The 19632-nt window shown below is 46.2% G+C and overlaps 1 protein-coding gene across 6 annotated transcripts in view; it reads right to left on the bottom strand.

Moving 5' to 3' along the window:
- Positions 1 to 328: 328 nt before the first annotated feature.
- Positions 329 to 19632, bottom strand: part of DIXDC1 (DIX domain containing 1) — a 31986-nt gene continuing 12682 nt past the window's right edge. For 4 of the 6 annotated variants that reach the window (XM_062014148.1, XM_062014149.1, XM_062014151.1 and 1 more), the window contains 19 exons: positions 17880 to 18009; positions 17323 to 17448; positions 16694 to 16943; positions 16027 to 16134; positions 11906 to 12018; positions 11339 to 11487; positions 8974 to 9063; positions 8814 to 8867; positions 8309 to 8359; positions 7178 to 7282; positions 6617 to 6670; positions 5996 to 6088; positions 5837 to 5908; positions 5406 to 5492; positions 5076 to 5237; positions 4865 to 4931; positions 4058 to 4166; positions 3407 to 3515; positions 329 to 2520 (listed from right to left, as the gene is read on the bottom strand). In XM_062014148.1, the coding sequence (XP_061870132.1) occupies positions 2440 to 2520; positions 3407 to 3515; positions 4058 to 4166; positions 4865 to 4931; positions 5076 to 5237; positions 5406 to 5492; positions 5837 to 5908; positions 5996 to 6088; positions 6617 to 6670; positions 7178 to 7282; positions 8309 to 8359; positions 8814 to 8867; positions 8974 to 9063; positions 11339 to 11487; positions 11906 to 12018; positions 16027 to 16134; positions 16694 to 16943; positions 17323 to 17448; positions 17880 to 18009 (2010 nt within the window). In that variant the 3' untranslated portion in view covers positions 329 to 2439. Of the gene's footprint in view, positions 2521 to 3406; positions 3516 to 4057; positions 4167 to 4864; positions 4932 to 5075; positions 5238 to 5405; positions 5493 to 5836; positions 5909 to 5995; positions 6089 to 6616; positions 6671 to 7177; positions 7283 to 8308; positions 8360 to 8813; positions 8868 to 8973; positions 9064 to 11338; positions 11488 to 11905; positions 12019 to 13622; positions 14243 to 16022; positions 16135 to 16693; positions 16944 to 17322; positions 17449 to 17879; positions 18010 to 19632 lie in introns of those variants that run through there. The other 2 variants (XM_010205176.2, XM_062014152.1) reach the window with 2 other exon arrangements.

Here is a 19632-nt window from a genome sequence, read left to right as displayed (position 1 = left end):
AGCCTATACAGTGGAATTGCAGGGCAGGACTCCTGCTTTAGCCATGCTCAGTGACACAGGAGTAGCCAAATTCCACTTCACAAGAATAAACTCCATTTGCAGACCCTGTTTTATCGAGGCAAGTGCTTGGCCTGCTCCTCCAAGGGCTTAATGAGGTTGGTAGAGCGGGTGTAGATGGACAGATAAAGCTTCGTGTTCCTGGAGAAGAAGCTTGAGGAGAATTGTCCCTTGTGAGTGATGAATGCAAACAGAAGAGTTTCTATGAAAATATAATTTTTACACAGAGCATGGCTGTTACATAAGCAGGGTACAAGTGTAGGGAGAGGAAAGCAACTTCCTGCAAAGTTGGGCAGAAATAAACAGATCCAAAACAGTTAAACACAAGCCTCAGGTATGATATTAAGAGCACATGTGCAGAATAAATCCACTCACAACATCACTATGGCAGAAAAAGAAACTGCTCATTCCTTAAGCAGCAGAGAGGGATACAGAGCTGGCAACTACAGACCTTGAAAATGGTCTGAATTTCCCCCATAAAATTGTAGCCTGGGTGTGTGGCTCTTGCTGAAATGAAATTGATGATTAAAACAGAACTGAGGAAAGAAGCACTTGAGAAAAACGTGCCCTTCAAATACAACTGGTTCCAGTGTAACAACCCCACACTTCAGCAACCCCACTAGAGATCATGCAACAGCAAAACTATTTCCAAGGAGGGGGAAAAAAGTATTTGTTTCTTTCCCAAGAGAGATGTATTCCCCTTGGCAGGCTGGTGGTGAACTTGCCTCCTGCCATACGAAGGAGAAAGTCACCAACACAAGTCACCTGGAAGAGGACATGTTGTGTTGTGCCAATGTGGCACATGGCCACACAAGAGCTTCAGCTGCTTCCTGAAAGTGAAGCAGTGAGAAAACCTGTGCTAAAGCCAGCAGGAACACAAAACCCAGTAGGAACTAGTTGAATTTCCATAGTAAGACAGAGTTGAGCCCCATGTTGTGTTAATAGAAGATGATACAAAACATCCCACTAGAAAATGAGTAAAACACGGTATAATGCGTGCAGAAATATACATAAAGCACTTGCACTAGTATAAAAATATCCACAGTCCTCAGACAAACAAACCTGGTACAAAATAATTCCAAGAACAGCAGCATGTTTACAAAAGGACATGTTAATATAAACCAGTAAAACCAGGCTCACCCCCCCTGACCCCCCTGCCAACAGCAGACACACAGGTAGCCCACGGAAGGGCCACATGGACCGAGAGTGAGCACAGCCTTGACTTGCCATTTCACCTTTAGTCAACAGTGTCTGCTGTACACTGCAGCCAGCATTTTGGAAGTACATCTGACTGGCAGCAGCAGCACAGGCACAGGCAATGCAGAAACAAACAACAACCCCAAAAAAGCAACAAGAAAACCCCACTCTAAAGGATTTTAGGGCTTGTTCTTTCCCAAGCACTGATTTCCTGATCTTTCAGGCACCTCAGGGACAGGCATAGCAGTGAACTGGTGGTGTAACTGACTGAGTTTATCCTGCTGGTGTGGATAAGTGTCTGGTGGTGCTGACAATGGGTGGACAGCAGCACACAGGGATGCCTGTGCACAAGTAACAAAACTGCCTTGCTGAAAGAGGAGAGGTCAGGAGTGCAGGGAAAGGGGCTCAACAAGGAGAGAGGTTATAAGCATCTCGGGGAAGCTGCTGATTTCAGCTCCCCATAAATGAAACCCTTTAGCAAATAAGCAAGCATCAAGATCCCCCAGTCCCCATGGCAATGAAACAAACCCAGAGGGGCTCAGAAGTGAGTACCACTTTGGGGAGCAAGTGGGAAGAGCAGGACTAGGAAATGGAAGCCTGAGTTTGGGAGAAAGGGAGCTGTGCCAAGCTGGTGATCTTTGCTTTAGACCATGTGTAAAACCTCCAGAAGACTGTCATCCCTTCCCAGGGCATCCAGAAAGTTCACTGTGCTCCTGTGCAGCTTGTCCAAGTCCAGGACTGAAGTTGTTCAAACCTTCACATAACCTACAGGCTTCTTCTGACTCTTGAACACAAAGCTTCACATTTTTGCCATCAGTGCAGATTTATGTACAAAAACACAGACTTGAAATGCCCAGATCAAAGTCTGCACCACACATTGCAAGAATGGAGGTGGAGGGGAGCAATACAGCATTAAGGCCTTCAGGGTTTAGTTGACAGGAAAAAAGCAAGGTGTTTATTTCCCACAGACCTGTCATTTCAGTCTCAGAACACTGTCTGTGTTTGGGCATGGGAAGTCAGATGCCAGGAGTCCATGCATACAACATGCACTACCCGTTGTTTGCAGAGAAGCCCTCTTTTTTGGCAGCTTGAACTGGACTCCTTCCAGCATACATGCTTTTTGGTCATTCTTTGAGCTCAGCAACCAGTTACAGGTTTCCATAGTGATAAGACTTCAAAGCTTGATTAATTCTCCCCATGGTCTTCTTCCACCCAGGCCACTATTTTCCCTTCCCAACCAGGAATGATGTCATCATCATGGAATATCTACAAAAAAGAAAAAGACATGTCTGGAGTCTGGACGTCACCTTTCTACAGTGTGCATGGCTTAAGGGGCAGGCATCAAGTCAAAGATCCTAGCCCAGATTTCACTACACAGCCCAGAGAATGCATACCTCATCCATCATTCACATGTGTGAGTGACCTTTTCAGGTTCTAGGTAAAGTACAGATTAGGCCTTTCCTTTAACCAGTAATCATCAAGATTATAATAGCATATTTTTGACAGGAAAGGTAAAATAAAGACAGCAAACGTGCATTTTCTGACCCAGACTAAAGTCTCCATCTGTTTCTGCAGAATGGCTACCTAGCCAGCTGACTGCTCCCAGAGAGGGTAATCCTTTGCACTTGTCTAAATGTATGAAACAGGAGCTATTCCAACAACTCTTAATGAATCCAATCCACAGTGACACCAGCCTAAGCATGAACAGGGCTGTAATGCAGTACACAAAGGAGAGGATGTCAGAAATGCAGTCAGTTATTGTCAACAAAAATGGAAATCTTTAAAAGGAAGTAGGAGCCACGTTTGTTTCAAGATCTCTCTCATTGCAACAGGCTTTGTAGAGCCACTTGAAGGGCCAGAAGTGTAGTCGAGATTTTGCCCAGTGTCCCCTCAGCAATGCTGTGTCACAGGCTGCCTTGCCTACAGCCAGCTCTTTGCCCAAGGGGCTCTGCAATCACATTCATGTAATTACCCTGGCTGGGAGTGAAAAGATCCCATTTTAGCATACATTACAAAAGAAGCTTAATCTGCAGTTGTGAAAATAGTCTGTTCAGGGGCAAGTTCAAAGACTTCTTTAGTTCAGAACTGAGGTGTCCAAGGTTGTGTGGCAACACTGATCTCAAAGCAGCTGACAGCCAAATTCCACACTTACCTCCTCCTTCACTGTGCCAAACTCTGGATCCAAGGCTTTGAAGTGGTACCGGTGGGTTCCTTCACGATCAATAGCTACCTTAAAATCCTTCAGAGTCACTTCCCCTAACCTGCATGGGAAGAATTTGGCACTATTCCACAGCAAGCCTTTACCAGATTTAGCTCAGGCATCACTAAGCAGCATGCAGAGCTTTAGCACAGGTCTAGCTAGGCATGTGGCACCCTGGCCACAGGAATGTGAAGACTGTACCCTTACAGGAACAGCCTTGTCACCCCCAAGATCCTCTTCAGAGGAAGAATTGCCTCCTGATTTACTAAGAACCACCTCAAAACAACCTCTTCCACTTTCCCTTTTGCATGGACAATGACAGTTGTTTTGGTAAGAGTGTCCTGCAACATGCAACAAGAAGGCTGCTTGACTGCTTTCTCTTGCTCTTCCAAGTTAATCAAAAGAGATGTGGAGCCAAACCAAACACATCAGCCAGGGGACCGCTTTAGGCACTTTTCCCCAGGCAACGGTATGAAATCCAATGCCCAAGTTAATGCACAGCAAACCTGTGCTAGTTGCAACCACACCCAGAAGAGATCACACTAATGCTTTACGCTTCCCCACCTCCCACATCAGTGTCAGCAAGGCAATGCCAGACCTCACCTCTTTGGTATGTTGACCATGAAAGGTGTGAGGGAGCGGTCAGTGAAGTACAACACTTTGGTGCAGGCACTGGTGCTCATCACAGGTGTGCTGTGAGAATGAGGCAGCTCTGCAAAGAAGAGAGCACCATCAGCCCCTGTCTTGCCACAGCAGGAGGCAAAAAGGGTGATGTCTGCAAGTTTGAACCTGGTGATGGGATGCAATTCTGAGGAGGGTGGCTAATCATCCCTGTTGGGAACAGCCAGGTATTCCTCTGCCTCCTGGAAAACTCCGTGTTTTAAGGTAGGGTCACCATCCAGCTGTGTTAGCATGGAAGATTTGCCTAGCACTGACCTCAGGATTACTGTTCTATCCACAGAGGGGCTTGCTACCACTATCTACTCCAGACACTCTATTCACTACCTCAGCAGCAGCAGAACTTTTCTGGCAGAAATGACAGGCAACTGCACAGTTACCCGTGCCCACTAGATGGTGCAAAGCAGCAGGAAAGCTGAAAGAACACATCGCCCACTCATCCCAGGAGGAAGCGTCAGAGTTATTTATACTGCAGTAGCACTGCAGTACTACCAAAATGGCCCCAGACCCCCACTGTGATGGTGCTTTACAAACAAGCACCTGTAGGTTGTCTCCGTCCCCTTTGCAGTGAAGTTTCAACAGCAAATCACTGAAGGGAGGAAAGTGAGCTCTGGTAAAGGAAACAAGAAGCTAGAGAAGCTTCCCAAAGGGATGCTTATGCCCTGGACTCTGCTCAGGAAACGTTAGCAATGGATTTTGCAGTGGGAGGGCAGGAACTGAAAAGGCACTTACTGGATTTGGTAGGCCAGGAGTCTCTACACTCAGGTGTTGCTCTGCTTGCCGGTGATTTCCCACGGATCTAGACAGGGAAGGTTATATTGTCTGTCAGGGTGCAAACCCAAAAGGGTGAGAACACAGTATCACCTCCCAGTTGGAGCTCTCAGTGCTGCTCTGGGTTGCAATGGGAGGAGGAGAAGAGCCAAGTGCCCAAAGAAGCCTTTACCCTTCTCTCTTGCCGCTTCTGTGTCTCCATGCGGTAGAGCCGTTCCATGAGGCTGGAGATGCCCTGCTCCAGGCTGTCAATGGTGTGGTGCTGTGGGTCATGGCCACTAAAGCTATTCCTCAGGCTGCGAAGGGCATCACGAACCAGCTGCAGGTCATTTGTCTGCCCAAGAGAGCAGAAGTCAGTCAGACTAACTCCAGGCAGCTTTCTTCCTATTTAAAGTCACAGGTCAGAGAGAGGGGAACTAGCTCTTAACAAAATAATAGCTTTCAGGATATCTGGAGTCCTCACCTGTACCTGGCTGGGAAATGAACCCCTAGGTGCACCTACCTCTCTGTGAGCTGTGGGAGCAGCTCCTTTTCCTGCTGTCTGGAGGAAGCCATTGCTCTGAGCACTGTGACCACTGTAAGCCATCACCTGTTCAAAGACAGATGCATGTGCCACTAAGAAACTGTTAGGACCTCCCCAAAGATCTCAATTTGTTAACTTCAAAATGGTGAGAGGGCATAAAAACTCCATAACAGTGACGTAACTCCCACCTTCTACCAGGTAAATACACTCAAGTAAGGAGCATGCAGGGGGTCCTAAGCTAAGTTAGAGCTTTGTGGAGTCTGGCTGCCTTGGTTAAGGCACTGACAATGAGATTGCAGAGTCAGGCCTCTCTGGGATGAAGTGAATGAGTTCTAGAGATCAGCAGCTAGAGGTAGCTGGACAGAAACATCACTCCAACAGTCTGATGTTTAGACCAAGGTTTCCCATACCTCTTCATCTTCTCTCTTCATGCAGTGAGCTAGCAGGGCCTCTTTGTGCTCCAGTTCCCTCTCCAAATCTACCTGTGAGGGGAGTAGAAGAGTCAGCACAAACTGAGCCACCAAGGTAAGTGCTCGCTTTCAAGGCATCAGTGTAGCCCACCTTCATACCTGTTGGTAAGTGGCCTCAGAAAGCTGCCTAAGCATTTCATCCAGTTTGGTCTGATGCTGCTGTAAATGCCGATCCTTCTGGCACAGTTCTTTCTGCAACACAGTGATCAAGAGAATCAACAGGAGAGTGAGGCTCACAGTCATCTTCTCATGGCAGGGAAGGTTATATTGTCTGTCAGGATCAGGTTCCTCTACAGGCTGACCTACACATTGTGTGTACTTCTGGCTGATGTTAGAATTGAGACTGACTTGAGAATTGAGTCAGGTTGTTGCCTGGAGTCACATTGCCCAGCAAAGATTCACCACTGAGGCCAGACAACTGCCCCAGAGAAAACAGATTCCTGAGGGATCACTGAACAACCAGATGACCCAACCTACCCTGAGAGGCTTCTGCACAAGTGTTGGATACTCAGAGAGCCATCACAGGAAAAAAACCCACAAGAAAGAACATCGGATTCTTCCATCTCACTACAAACACCCATGCCTGGTGCAACTTAGGCACTATCCACGGTGCCATTCCCAGAGATGACAATGCAGGGAGACAGCAGTCACATTCACAAAACTGAATAACCACCAGATGCTGCCCCCAGAAAAGCCTCCAGTGAAGAGAAGTTCCATTACTTTGTATTCTGCCAGTAGCCGGTTTCTCTCTTCAACCTTCCTCTGAAGATCAACCTGCAGAAATAACAGAGGTGAGAAGTACTCCTAAAAAGTTAGTGACAGCCTCTTGCCCCTTGTGCTAAAGGGTGACCTGGGACCAAATATCTGCAGTGTTCAAAGGAGCTGGTGTCTAAGGATGGCAACCTTTTGGACAGGACAGTTCTTTCCTCTCCCGTCTCTCTCCAGGCAGCTCCACCTGTCAAAGTGACACTTGCTAACTCAGGGAACAGAGCCAGGAAGGAAGGATGCAACTATGCTGAAAACATCATGGGAAGTTCCTCTCTGTTTCAGCTGAATGTCTTTGAGGGCAGGAAATGGGAGCAAAGTACAAGAAACTCCAGCAAGTCTCACAGCTGGCTAGTAGACTGCTTTACTACACAGAGACCTTTGGCTGGTGGTTGGTCACTATCCCACGACCCCAAGAACTACACTGCAAGCAGCTCCACCCTGGGGCTGCTGGAGCCCTCAGGGCCACCAACCTCCTTCTGAAAAAATCCAACCCTCTGCAGTACAGTGACTCACGTTCTGGTTGTGCAATTCCTCCTTGTCCATGTTTGCTCTCAGCAGTTCCTGCTTTAGCTGAAGAACTGAAGCATCCTGTTGGATCAGCCTTTGCTGTAAAGCATCCTAGGAAAAGGAAAAGATGTTATCTGTAGGAAGGTGAAAGACAGGCAGAGACCCTTCCCTGGGAAGTGAGTGACATAGACCAGTAACCATAATAGAACACAGGCAGACTGCTCACAGGGCTTAAGTGTTGCCAAGGGCCCAAGAGTACAGGAGGCAGAGAGACATCTGCCCTCCTGCCTTTTTCTTTTTCCCCACAAGTGATTTCCCTGGCAACATCCTAGCTATCTGAGACAGAGGGATTTCTGTTCTTCTAACGTCCTGGAACTTCCTGTTCCAGAGTGGTCTGACAATTTGCTTTTAGGGAAAAAACCAGCAATCTCTGGGAGGGTGCTTTCAGTGGCCTACAGCTCACGTCTCCAGCCATGCAAGTGCAGTATCCAGAGGGCAGAAAGAGGCCAACGTCCGCCAAGGCTCCTTGTGACCTAATTGTGCGATTAAATCCTCTCTGAAGAAGGCAAAGTCAGGACTAATTCTGCACCTTTCACTCAGCGTTACCCAGAAGACTAGTGCTCCACCTGTGACAGCTACTGCTGTTTGCTTCCCTCACAGAAGCCTAACATGCAGCTCCAAAAATACCTCTGCTCAGGACTAGGTTAGAGTTCAGAACTCCAGAGGGAAAACCTGAGCAAACAGGAACAAAAGCTGTGAAAAAAACCTGCAGCTGAAGAGGACAAAGATACCCCTGTGCTCTTTTTCCTCTGCTTTTGAGAATGAGTTCAGTGGGCCAAATCTACCATGTGTACCACAAGACAGGGGATGGTGGGGGTGGGGGAAAATGGCACAGAATGAAGCAGGTATCCTAGACCTCTTATTTTCAGAAGACCTAACTCCTTGTGCCTGCCTTAACTACAGTCTCTGTACAGAGCAAGAAACAGACCAAAGAATCCCTCACCTCCAGTTTCCCTAATACAACTCCCTCCACAACCTGAGGTTCCTCAGAGGTGTATGGCTGCTGTTGACTTCCTCGTGGGCGGCAGCAGACTCAAAGCTTTACTAATTCGTTTGATCAAATGTCCCTTCCCTTACCTTTATGCCCTGGAGGTTTCGAGCTTCTTGTTTGTATTTCAATAGCTCCTTCTGTAAATGCAACACAATTTGATTAAATGGCATCTTGTCACCTCTTCAGGATCAACCATAGTTGGTCTTCTCTGTCCCCAGACACCTGCTTCAGAAGAAAGCACATCCCACCTTTGCTCACAGATCAAAGAGCATGTTAGGCCCTGGGCCATTTTAAGGGGTTACAAATATGACGAGTTCAGCAGTTCCATAAGCCTCTGCTGTCAAAGCCATGAGAGAAAAAGATTGCTTAGTCTCCCCCTATCTGTCCTCTGGAGCAGGAGAAGATAGGAACAGAACTGGAGCCCGAACATAATATATCCCCCATGTCATACATTGTATTGGCCACCCCCCTGTCCCTGCCTCATCGCCCCTGCTTCCTTCCCTCTCCACCCACCCCAACATTAACTAGGACAGCATCTGCAAAGATTTCTTGACCCAAAACCTCTTTCCTCTTCATCTGTCCCCCTCTAACCTTTAGGTCTTGATTTTCTTCCACACTCTGGTCCAGGCGACTCCGGATTATAATCTGAATGTAAAATACCATGGATGTTATTGTGCAAGGCACCTGCCCGTGGCAGAACAGTGCAAAGGGTAGCTTGGGCAGAGAAATGTAGGTACAGCAATGTGCTCACCAGCTGCTCTTCAGGGCAGGCTCCACGTTCACAAAGCTCAAAGGACCCTTCCTGCTCATCCTCTGGTAAAGACCCATTGAGCAACAAAGCCTGGGAAGGTGAAGAAAAAACAACCCTCCTCTTGAGGGGTTTCAAAGGAAAACAGGCTCACTGCAGCTCTGCCTAACAGTCATTCACAGGAACAGTCTCTAAACAATTCTCTTCTCCATTTCTGCTGACTTATTCACCTCAAAAATGAACAGAACTTTTCAGGAATGAACAAGAACTTTTACTCCCTGAAAAAGCTCTCCCAGAGAGAGCTGTCAGCCAACACTCTTGCCCACAGAAAAACACCAGACAAGGACAACTCAGACTTTCAGGGAGTGAAATCTGTTTCAGGCTCCAGTCCAAAGGCAGCCTTCACTACAGTAACAGGTTCGAAGTCTAAAGCAGGGACTGAACCAGGTTTATATTGCAAGGCTTCTCTTCTGGAATGAGACTGAAACTCTCATGTTGAAAGAAGCTATTCTCCTAACCACATACCTACAAGAGACTTTAGGAGCAAGATGTTCAGGGAAGCCTAATTCTGTTCTACCCTGGACATGTTCAGAACTGTTGCCCAAATTGGTTTTCTCTAGCTGCTGATTTTTACACCGACCTTTCTGTCTCTGACTTCCAGGACTCCAGACACTTGTTATGTGCCAGGATGTTGTGTACAACTGGACACCTTAGAAAGAGTCATGTTTCAGCTTTCTACCTGATTTCTGTTTGAACTCTATGGCTAAGACAAAAAAAAGTCCTATTTGCATTAATACCCCAGCCTAGCCCCAGAAGACTTGAAGGCTGACAGGTCAGATTCTGCATGCTGACAGAATCTTTCACCAAAGAGCTGTAAGTGCTGCTGAATAGTGAATACCAATCTGTATTCGGTTAATGAATAAGCTCTTTGGAAAACTGTTTTCTGAGTGTATCTGAAAGTCTTCCCAGCAGGACACTCGAGCAGGAATCACACAGGAACATAAATAGCTGCCATGGTTTTAGCACCTTATGGGATAGACATATATCAGGTCCCTGCCATTTCAAACTCTCATGAACTAGAGGCTCTTAAATATTGAGCACAAGGGAGAAAATCAATTAAATCCCATTTCTTGGCTAGCAACATCAGCTGCCTATTCCTACTCCCAGGGAAGTTGGGGGGGGGGGGACGGGGGCAGCAATGCCAGCTGCTCACCCTCACTCCTGAATCAAGAGCCAGGATTGGAGGAACAGGACATGCCAGTCCCTCCAGTGCCACCTCTCTCTGCTCCCTGTGGGCACGTAGCACAACCGGATTTTATCAGGGAACCAAGCAGGGGTTTTTTTCCTCCCCAGTCTTTTGTTTCCTGCCCATTGTCACACTTGCCAGCCCACACTCCACCCTTGTCCCGGCTATGCTTCTCACACAATCAATGCTTTGTTTACTGGCACATAAATATTTACAATTCAAAGCCAGTATGGTTCCCAGCACAAACAGAAAGGAATATTCCTGAGAGAATTCAGGGTCTTTACCATATGGATCAGGGGCTCTACTCCCCATGCAGAGTCAAGCACATTGGGCAGAGGATCATTTGGTCAGGGAGGGATTGGAACAGAGCAGCAAGAAAAAAGTCCCATAAATAAACAGTTGCACAGAGAATGTGCCAAATATTATAGTTCAGCCTAGCTCACTGGAAGACTGATGCGAGCCTGTGTGACCCCTGATCAGCTCTGTGAATCCTGATGAATTCCTTGGCATTTCTTGTCTCTCTGCATTACTTCCAATCACAAATCACAGAAAAGCCTGCTGTGTTCTCTCAAGGCTGAGGCTCAATGCTCTGGTGAAGAAGGGGAGTCCCAGCCCCAACATGTGGGAAAACATCGCTGCATCTTTACTATTTTTCATAGTAACATAACAGTGCCAGCACATACAGGAGTTGCATTATCATCACAAGGCAGGAAACCAAGCCAGTGAACCCAGCTAGTATCTGAATTCCAACCAAAAGACATCACAGACATAATCACCTTCAAAACACAGACTTTGTTTTAGATTCCATGCAATGTTGTTACCTGCATCCAGTGTGCCCTTTGCCCTCTCACAGTCCACCTAAATTACTATTAGTGAACAATATAATCAGAGCAATATAATCATCCTCACTCTCTCCACACCTTTCCTTCTCCCTTCCTACTACATAAGAGCCTCAATGTCAACAGTGTGTTTTGGAGAAGCCTGCACCAGCTCATTTTTATTGAGCTCTCTCCAGTCACAGGCCAGTGTCTCAACTGCAAGATAATCTGTTTTCCAGCTACATTTGATGGGTAAAGAAATGCACATGGAAGGGAAAGCTGGCTGGGAAGAAAAATCTATTACCTGCAAACCTGAGATCATCTTCTTTGCTTCTTCCATTTCCTTTTCCAAATGATCCTGTTGTTCCAAAAGCTGTTCCTCCCACGAATTCTCTAAATATAACCCACGGTTCCTGGCATGCCACTCAGTCTGGAAATGAGATTCTGTCTCTTCTGGAAGAGAGAGCAGCTGGATGTGGTCATGACAGCCAAGTGAGTCTGGAAAAGACTTGCACTTGACTCACTGAAGGCAACATTAAGCAGTATTTCGACTTGCCAAATAACATGGCTTTCTCAAGGTGGACAACACACAATTCTGAAAGACCTTTAATAGACTTGCATGCCTTTTCTGATCCCCATAGCATAGGCTGGATCACTGGTTAACTATCACTCACTGTCTAGCCCAGGAATGTAGATGTTGCATCATCTTTCAAGCCTCACAGATATTGCCACGTTAGGGCGCTGTAATTTGGGGATTTAGTGTTATGTGAACAGATGATCAGCATCAACTACTACAGAACTTTTCAGCAAGTTCACAATCCAAACAAATCTCCATGAAAGTGTGAGCTGTAAAGCATTATCTGCAAGGTACCTGGTTTAGTTTCTGTTTCTTCGGTGTGGATGATCACAAGTCTTTCCTTCTCCTCCGACGGGGCTACAGTGGATTCGCTCTTTGCGCTGTGGATGGGACTGGGCGATGTAAGACTGCAGAGAAAAGGAGAAACAGTGACTTCTAGTGCTGGTCAACATCATCCTCATCCAAGATTAAAGTGGATATGCAGGCAGGATTGTTGAAACTAAGAATTACCTGAATTCTAAAGAAGCCAAACTGGGCACGTAACTTCTCCATCACTCTACATCAAAGTCACAGCAGGCTAACTGGTAAGCAGTACAGTGTATGCCTTCACTTTCCTTTGCAGAATACAAGTTTGAGACTGCCACCATAGAATTCACATGCACAGGGATAAGACCACACTGTATTGGAAGGTCTGCTCAGAAACAATTTACTGCAAGCCTTATGTTCATACTGCAAGCTGAACAGAAAGCCACCCTGGCTTGCTTCATTTCTTGCTCCAGCTTTCAAAAGGACCACTTCACTAACTTGTTAAAGGGGTCGAGGTCATCTGGCTTTGCTCAAGCATTGGCCTTCAGGAAGGCTAACTCCATTAGAGCAGTCTCATTAGGCACATTTTGTGCACAACATCTGTAAACAGCTCCCTGCATGTCACTGAATGGATGCACAGCAAAAAATAAAGATAACACAGAGCACCATTAGGGTAGAGGAAACAGTGAAACTTTGCCATTGGTACAGCCCAGCTGATCTAACCCATCCAGCAATTGAGAGGGAGTCTGCTTCCCTCAAGGAACACAGGTCGATATTCCCCCCCACGTATTCTCAGCTGATACTCTGAATGTGCCATCATCCTGATAAGCCCACTGAGAAGTGCATGGCTGATCCTCATCCATGCAAAAGATGAAATAACGAGAGTTGTCCTAGAAAAACAGTATTAGCAAACTGCTGGGTGACAGGATAGCAAAACTGAGGGATGGACAAGAGCAGGGACCTGGAATGAAGAACGAGCAGGACAAAAACCAACGGGCTGCAGAGCTTGGAAACAATATTTCTCCTCTTCCAAAATCTGCTCCTCTCGGCGCTGGATCCACAGCCCAAAGCAAATACAAAGGATCCCAGCTGGGGCAGGGGGGTGGGGTCAAATGGTCACTAACAAGCCTCCCCACAGACAGTTTTACAGATAATTGCTTAGGCATTCCTATGTCCACAGTCCCCTTCCCAGGCAGTTTCCCTGTTTTAAACAGCCAGTAGATTCACATGGCATCCTCTGAAAGCATGCCAAATGGTGAAAGAGCTGTTGAGATGCAGTCACATGAAGCAGTAGCACTCATCAGGTTGCCTCATACATTATGTCATCATATTAATGCTGGAAACATTTCTATGGATTTTGTATCGGTCACCAAATCCGTTAAGAGTATGAAATACCCCCTGATGTAAGTTTTTCTTTGAAGTACAGAACAATTCACAATTAGCACATGCAGAAATAAGTGCTGGGAAATTAAAGCTATTTAAGACAGATTTATGATGCAAACTGTTCCGTTTTATTCTTTTTACCAGTTGGTTTCTTAACCCATATCATCCTTCCTCCATTGAGTCCCAGGATTGTCAGTGCCTGCAAAGTCCAGGCTTTAGGGCAACAGTGATGTCTGAATTCCCATGTGATGTCTGAATTCTCCTAATTTTAATAAACACCCCATCCCTTCAATTTCAAATGACAACGACAACAATTGCTCACCATTTGACCTGCTTCCCTCCCATGATCCCACTTTAACCTTTTGCTTCACAAAATCCGTTTCCAGGGGAGCCTCGGGATTCTGGCTACAGGCATGCCTTGTCCCTTCACATGCTCAGAATTCAGTGCAGAAGATGCCAGCTCCTGTCAAGCTACTGGAGAAATATATTTGCAAGGCAGACGGTTTTGCATCAGCTGAAAGATTCACAGAAAACCCCCCAAAGCTCAGGGTCTTTAAAAGAAACCGTAGGATGGCAGATCAGCAGCCCACACACGTGTATTTGATTCCAGAGCCAAGGAGTTCTTCTGCCTGGGATTTGCTTTTGCTGCTTTTCCTCTCAGGTTATTTGTCTCTTGCTGCTGCATTTTGGTCAGCTGCACATCCAGTTGTTTTCATCACAAGGACTGCGATCTGTATTACCAGTGGTGTTTCTCATCCCATTCTGCCCTCTTCAGACTCCAAGCACCTGCTGCAGATGCCAGCAAACTGCCAAGAGAAGGTGCTCCTGCAAGCAGTAGATTCCCTGCCCTTCCAGGCTTGGACGCGGTCTCGGAAGACTGCATGCAGCACTTCCCAGCTCTATGCACAGCTTCCTCTTCCTAGCTATCTCCAGCTCCCTCTCCCTCCTGCTGTCACACAGGCTGTGCAAGGCAGAGCCTTTTCTCTGAGATGTCTGGCTCAGAGTGGGGGAGGGAAGGCTGGTGGAAGGGGAGGGGAAAGGGAGATGGATGGGTGAGGGGCTCCGTGGCCTGGGAATTCATCTGATTTTGGCAATTTTTCCATGAATCATTTAAATTGCCTTTGCTTATTAGAGCTTTTGTCTCTGGGAATTCTGTTATTCAGGCTGTGAGCTCTCTTACTGAAGAGTTCATGCAGAAATGAGCTGATGCTAGGCAAGGGATGCTGCCCTGGGACAAACACGCCAGCAGCACAATTACATAGAGGGGATGGCTGCAGTTAACCACATAAGAAAAGTGGCTTGTTTCTCCCAGCCAGTTCTCATAACTAAGATAGCACATTTCTCTCTGGAAGGAAAGAGAAACAAGCATCTTGTTTTCATCATGAAGCCTGGTGTCAGCAAAAGACATCCTCATTACCATCTGGTAAGAGAATTCATGATATTATGGGGAAAAGCAAAAGCCACAGTGATTTAGGATGTTCAGAGAAATTTTCACACACCACCAAAATGCAGCCACATACAAGCAAACAGCAGTTGCCTGACAATCTGTAACAGGGTAGAAGAGTACATAAAATCCTATGGCTACCTTAAATTGAAGAATGAAAGGGGGGAGCAGGATGTTTCATTTGATGTCCTACTGAAATCACAATCCAAGAGTCAGTATCAAAGTCCTGTGACATTAGCCATGAAATCCTGTTGCAGAGACCAGAATTTTTGCATCTCCCCTAAAATCCCCTAAAATGACAGCTTCAAAAGCACACTCTCTACTGACATCATGTGGAAGCAGCAGTCCAATACTGACTCAACATGGAGTTCCCACACTTCAAAAAGGTGGATGTCTAGCTTGTAAGACACCAGTGTAACGTGTTTTAACTGGCACATGCTGCTCAGGTTTGCAGCTGCAAGTTGTGGTACCTCCATCTGTAAATGTATGATATGCTGCCATTCTAACCAATCCATTATTTCCATTTCCTTAGAAAGCCTCCACTTGCACCAGGCTTGACCTTGCTTAACTTGTGTGGTCAAGAATTCCAGTCAAGGCTGCAGGTTGTTTATAGCACAAAGCACATACTTCTCAGGATCCCAGCCCTACTTCAAAGGTGAAAGTCTCCTCCAACAAAAACCATACTGAACTCTGACTTGTAGGCTTCACAGCAGCCTCCAGGAGGTTTTTCAGTAAAATAATTAAATGCTGCACTTTAGATTGAAGGTCAACATCTGGGGGATGGAAGGATAAATTAGCTATCTGTAAAACTAGATACTGTTAAATGTGATAGATGAGAACACAATGGCAATTAAGACACAGCTGCAGATCTCCCCAGGACCATAGATCTGCGTTAAAGACTGGTGTGTTTCTGTAACTGCTGCTCAAATCCACGTGCCCCTCACCTCCATCTCTCTGCCAGGCACTAGGTGTGTTGGTTTAAGTTATTTTCTTCCACATATTTTCTATCAGCTCAGAGTACTCATCCCTTGCACCCTAGCTACTCTGCCCCTCGCTTTCTGTGAAGCAGGCCACAAACTCCATTTCAGCATCCCTCATGTCAGCATTCCCTCAAAAGGCTCCACCTGTTCTTTTTGGCTCCTGAGGCTTGATTTTCCTTTCCACTATATGCTGTGAATCCTCTTTTCTATCAGAGCTAACCAGATCACAGTGACCAGAAAGGGCACTTTAGGAAGTATCAAAGGACCATGAGAAGACACATCTCAGTAACTAAGTTCCTTACCTGGAAGGGTGGGACTCCAGTGGCATGTTCTGCTGCCCTTCATACTGCTGCACCAATGCCCGGACACTCCAGTAGGGGTTTTCAATCTCCTCATCCATGCCACTGTTTCTGGAGATAATAGTCATAGCAGTAAGCATACAGCTGGGGTGAACAGCAACATATAAGACAGAACAGACTTGTACAACAGGCTCAATGCCTCAGTTCTGGAATTAACTGTTCCTAGATCTGTAGATAGTACCTGCAGTTAAGACCTTGATTTTATTTCACTTGAAATGAGAATGTCTCCAAGTAAACAGCACAAGAAAGGGCACTGTGCTCAGCTTGAAGTGGGAAGAACAAGGCAGCAGAGCTCCCTCTGGCTTGGTCATAAAGAACTGTCGTTTTCCAGAGACATAACAGATTCATCACTTATTTTGCTGTAAAATCTGGATAAAAAACTGGGATACCTGCAGTCTTCATCATGAGGCAGCCAGGCTAGGTCCACTAGTCCCTTTGTTAGACCACTATCTGTTTAGGTTTCAGTGAGACAGCAGAGTGGTTTGTCTCTGTTTGCACAGGAGAGCTACCTTACACCAGGAATTGTCAAGATAAAAAGGCATTCATTTTAAAATAAACTGTCCATCTGCTAGCATGGCCCAAGTTCACACAACCAGGGCAAACTCATTACCTCTGTCTGTGCCGGAAAACATCTCGGCCGGACTGCAAGACATCCTGACGAACATCTGCCAGAGCAGCCACTGCCCCTTGGGCCACTGCAGCAGCTGAGCGAGGCCTGTGACTGGCAGATGACACTGGCAAGCTCTTCCCCACCGTGCCAGTTGGGCTATGATTCACTGCTCTCCCAGAGCCTGGTTTGAAATGAGCAGCTAAGGCCAGGATCAATCTCATGATAGATTTCAAGTTCCCATCAACAATATCTGCAAAATGCAAACAAAGCCAAGGACATTGCCATTAACGTGAAGTCCCACCAGAGCTGCCTCTGACCAACAAGCATGAATGGAATTAAACCCACAGGGACCCTGTCAGGAAAACAGTAATGATGCTTAGCTCTGCTTGTTTTGTACAGAGTAGCAAGCTGACTGCCACCTGCAGACCAGAAGCTTAAACGCTTTCAACAGACCTAAGCTTTTACAGCCATTTCCAGCTAACGATCGAGTAGATTACATGATAATTATTGAATGCTCATGGGGAAAGTAGAGCAGTTACTGAAGACTACCACAAACTAACACATTATCTGTTTGAGATGAAACAGACAGAAACAGGCCTTCAACAGACAGAACCATCTGTGGTTATCACCTTTTGCTGATGTCTGATGCATGCGGATCTTTTTGGATGCCACGAACTGTAAGACTTTCTCCACATTTTCCCTCATCTCCTGCTGGCTGGTGGGATTGACCTGAATGTCATTCAGCTTCTCACCAGCTAAAAGAATGGGAAAACTTTGTTAGAGAAGAACTGAGCTACTTGGTGCTATCAGAGAAATTGCTGTAGGTGTAGGGCCTGATCTTATATCCCTTGTTGAACTCAGGAAGAAGGGAGTATCTCAGCAAGCAGGTTACTCTGCAAAAACTGCCACACACTAACACTGTTCCTCTGTAAGGTAAATCATTTTATAGCTCCATTCCAGCATCATGGGATTTAATATGCCAAAACACGAGGCTTTTACTAGAATTGCATTTAGGAATTACTTTACGATTTTTCTTTTAAACTCACTCCTTTGTCTCCACTGCATGCTCCGACAGCATCATGAACATCTGCCAGCACGTCTGACAGATGTCAGAGCCAAGGCCAGCCTCTTCTACAGAAGATCTAGAACTGCAAGATGAAAAATAGTGCCAGATGGCATTACTGACCTAAAATCTCAATGAGCAAAGCAAGAATTACTCCGTCTCGGAGATCTTGTCTCAAGTCTTGGACCGGCTTTATTGTTGGCTTCTTCTTCAGCTGGGAGTTCACCCAGGCCACATATGCCTGTAGTTGTTGCTGAAAATAGATAACAAAACATTTGCACATCACTGCCATTTCAGGGGGAAGTGGCATAGTGCTCCCTTTTCTCTTTCACCTTCACAGTCTTTTGCCCTTTAAAACAAACACCAAGGGTCTCATTCCAAAGCCTGCTGAGCACTAACTGACATCACTGCACACCGTGGTGCAGATCACACCAGGATAGGAAGAGCAATCAGGCAGCAGGAGAGGACTCATGACCTAAGCACAGCTGAGATAAGGGTTTTATATTACATTTAACTTAGGTTTGTGCCAAGCAAATGCTGTCATCCCCTCAGTTTTGGGTGCCAGAACTGGTTCCCTCACAGCACTTAGTGTCTCATCCACATTATTTTCTTTCACACAACTTGAAAGTAGAAAACCTACAATGCAGAAGCAAGAAACCCTGTTATTTCCCATTAAACCATGCCATCTACTGAAAGAAACAGTCAGGACAGATTTCCTGGAAAGGACAACAGCCACCTTAACAATTCCAGCATCTCTTATTTGTAACAGTTCATGTAATAGAGAAGAGACACCTTTCCACCGCTTCCTTGGAGCTGCATCAGCATTTCTAATGACCCAATTTCTATTTTTGTACATGGGGAAGCTGGCTTGCAACAGCACTTAACACTTGCAAGACATGAGAGCAGGGAGCACTGTCTTTCCAGCAGGTCATACATGATCCTGCTTCATATAGCTGTGCATGATGCCACAGGGGGAGGAGTACTGAAACTCAGAATCCTGGTCAGTGTGAAGACCCAGCTGGCATAGTGACTGAAAGGCAAAAAGCAGATTCACGTGACCTTTCCATTTCCATTCCTCTCTCAGAAGCACTTCCATAGCTAGTATGAGTGCTGGTAACACTGAAATCCCTTTGGGCAAGGCTGGTTTGGTACACGGAGGATAAACAAACTGATCCATTTAAGGGATTACCTCCTTTTTCACTAAGCTTCCCATTATTCTGCCAATGCAGCAGGTTTTAAGCCTTCATTCCATACTATCTGAGTAATGTCGGTCAGAGTTTATGCTTTTACAGCCCATCAAAGTCACAACCTGATCACTGCTTGACTCTTAATTATCCTGACATAGGAAATCCAGCTTTAATCACACCATGGTTTGGTCTGCTGCTTCAGAAAGGTGACTGGACCTGTATTCAATCAGTTCCCCTCACTCAGCAGAGAGCTGGAGAGCAGACCAGAGGAAATGAGCTTGGGGGACTGCCTGGTGTCTTTGGAGAAAAAAAAAACAGTAAAAGCAGAAGTGGCAGATGTGATGCATGCTTGCTGGAGCAGACTTGCCCTGTCACACAGGCTGCATCTGCATGCTCTTCTTTGGCTGTAATGGCAACCATGTATGTCAGTTTTTCTCCCCTGTTTCAGAGGTCTTTATTTTCTGCTTAGCGTGACTGGGCAGCGTGGAGAATCAACAAGCCTTGATTTCCCCTCTCTCGCACAAGCTGATGATTCCCTGCTGCTTTTCAGAACAGCAGTGCTAACTCTTGCCTCCTGCAAAAAGCATTCCCAATTCTTGCAATTGTCTTTTAACTGATCATGTAGGGTACTGTTAAGTCTCACAAGTCTAATGCCAGAGCCAGAGAGACCACATGCCTTCGATTACAGA

The sequence above is a fragment of the Colius striatus genome, chromosome 23, assembly GCF_028858725.1.
Source record: "Colius striatus isolate bColStr4 chromosome 23, bColStr4.1.hap1, whole genome shotgun sequence".
In the NCBI taxonomy this organism is placed as follows: domain Eukaryota; kingdom Metazoa; phylum Chordata; class Aves; order Coliiformes; family Coliidae; genus Colius; species Colius striatus.
Note: the sequence above shows the minus strand (reverse complement) of the source record. Positions and strands in the feature narration are given on the sequence as shown.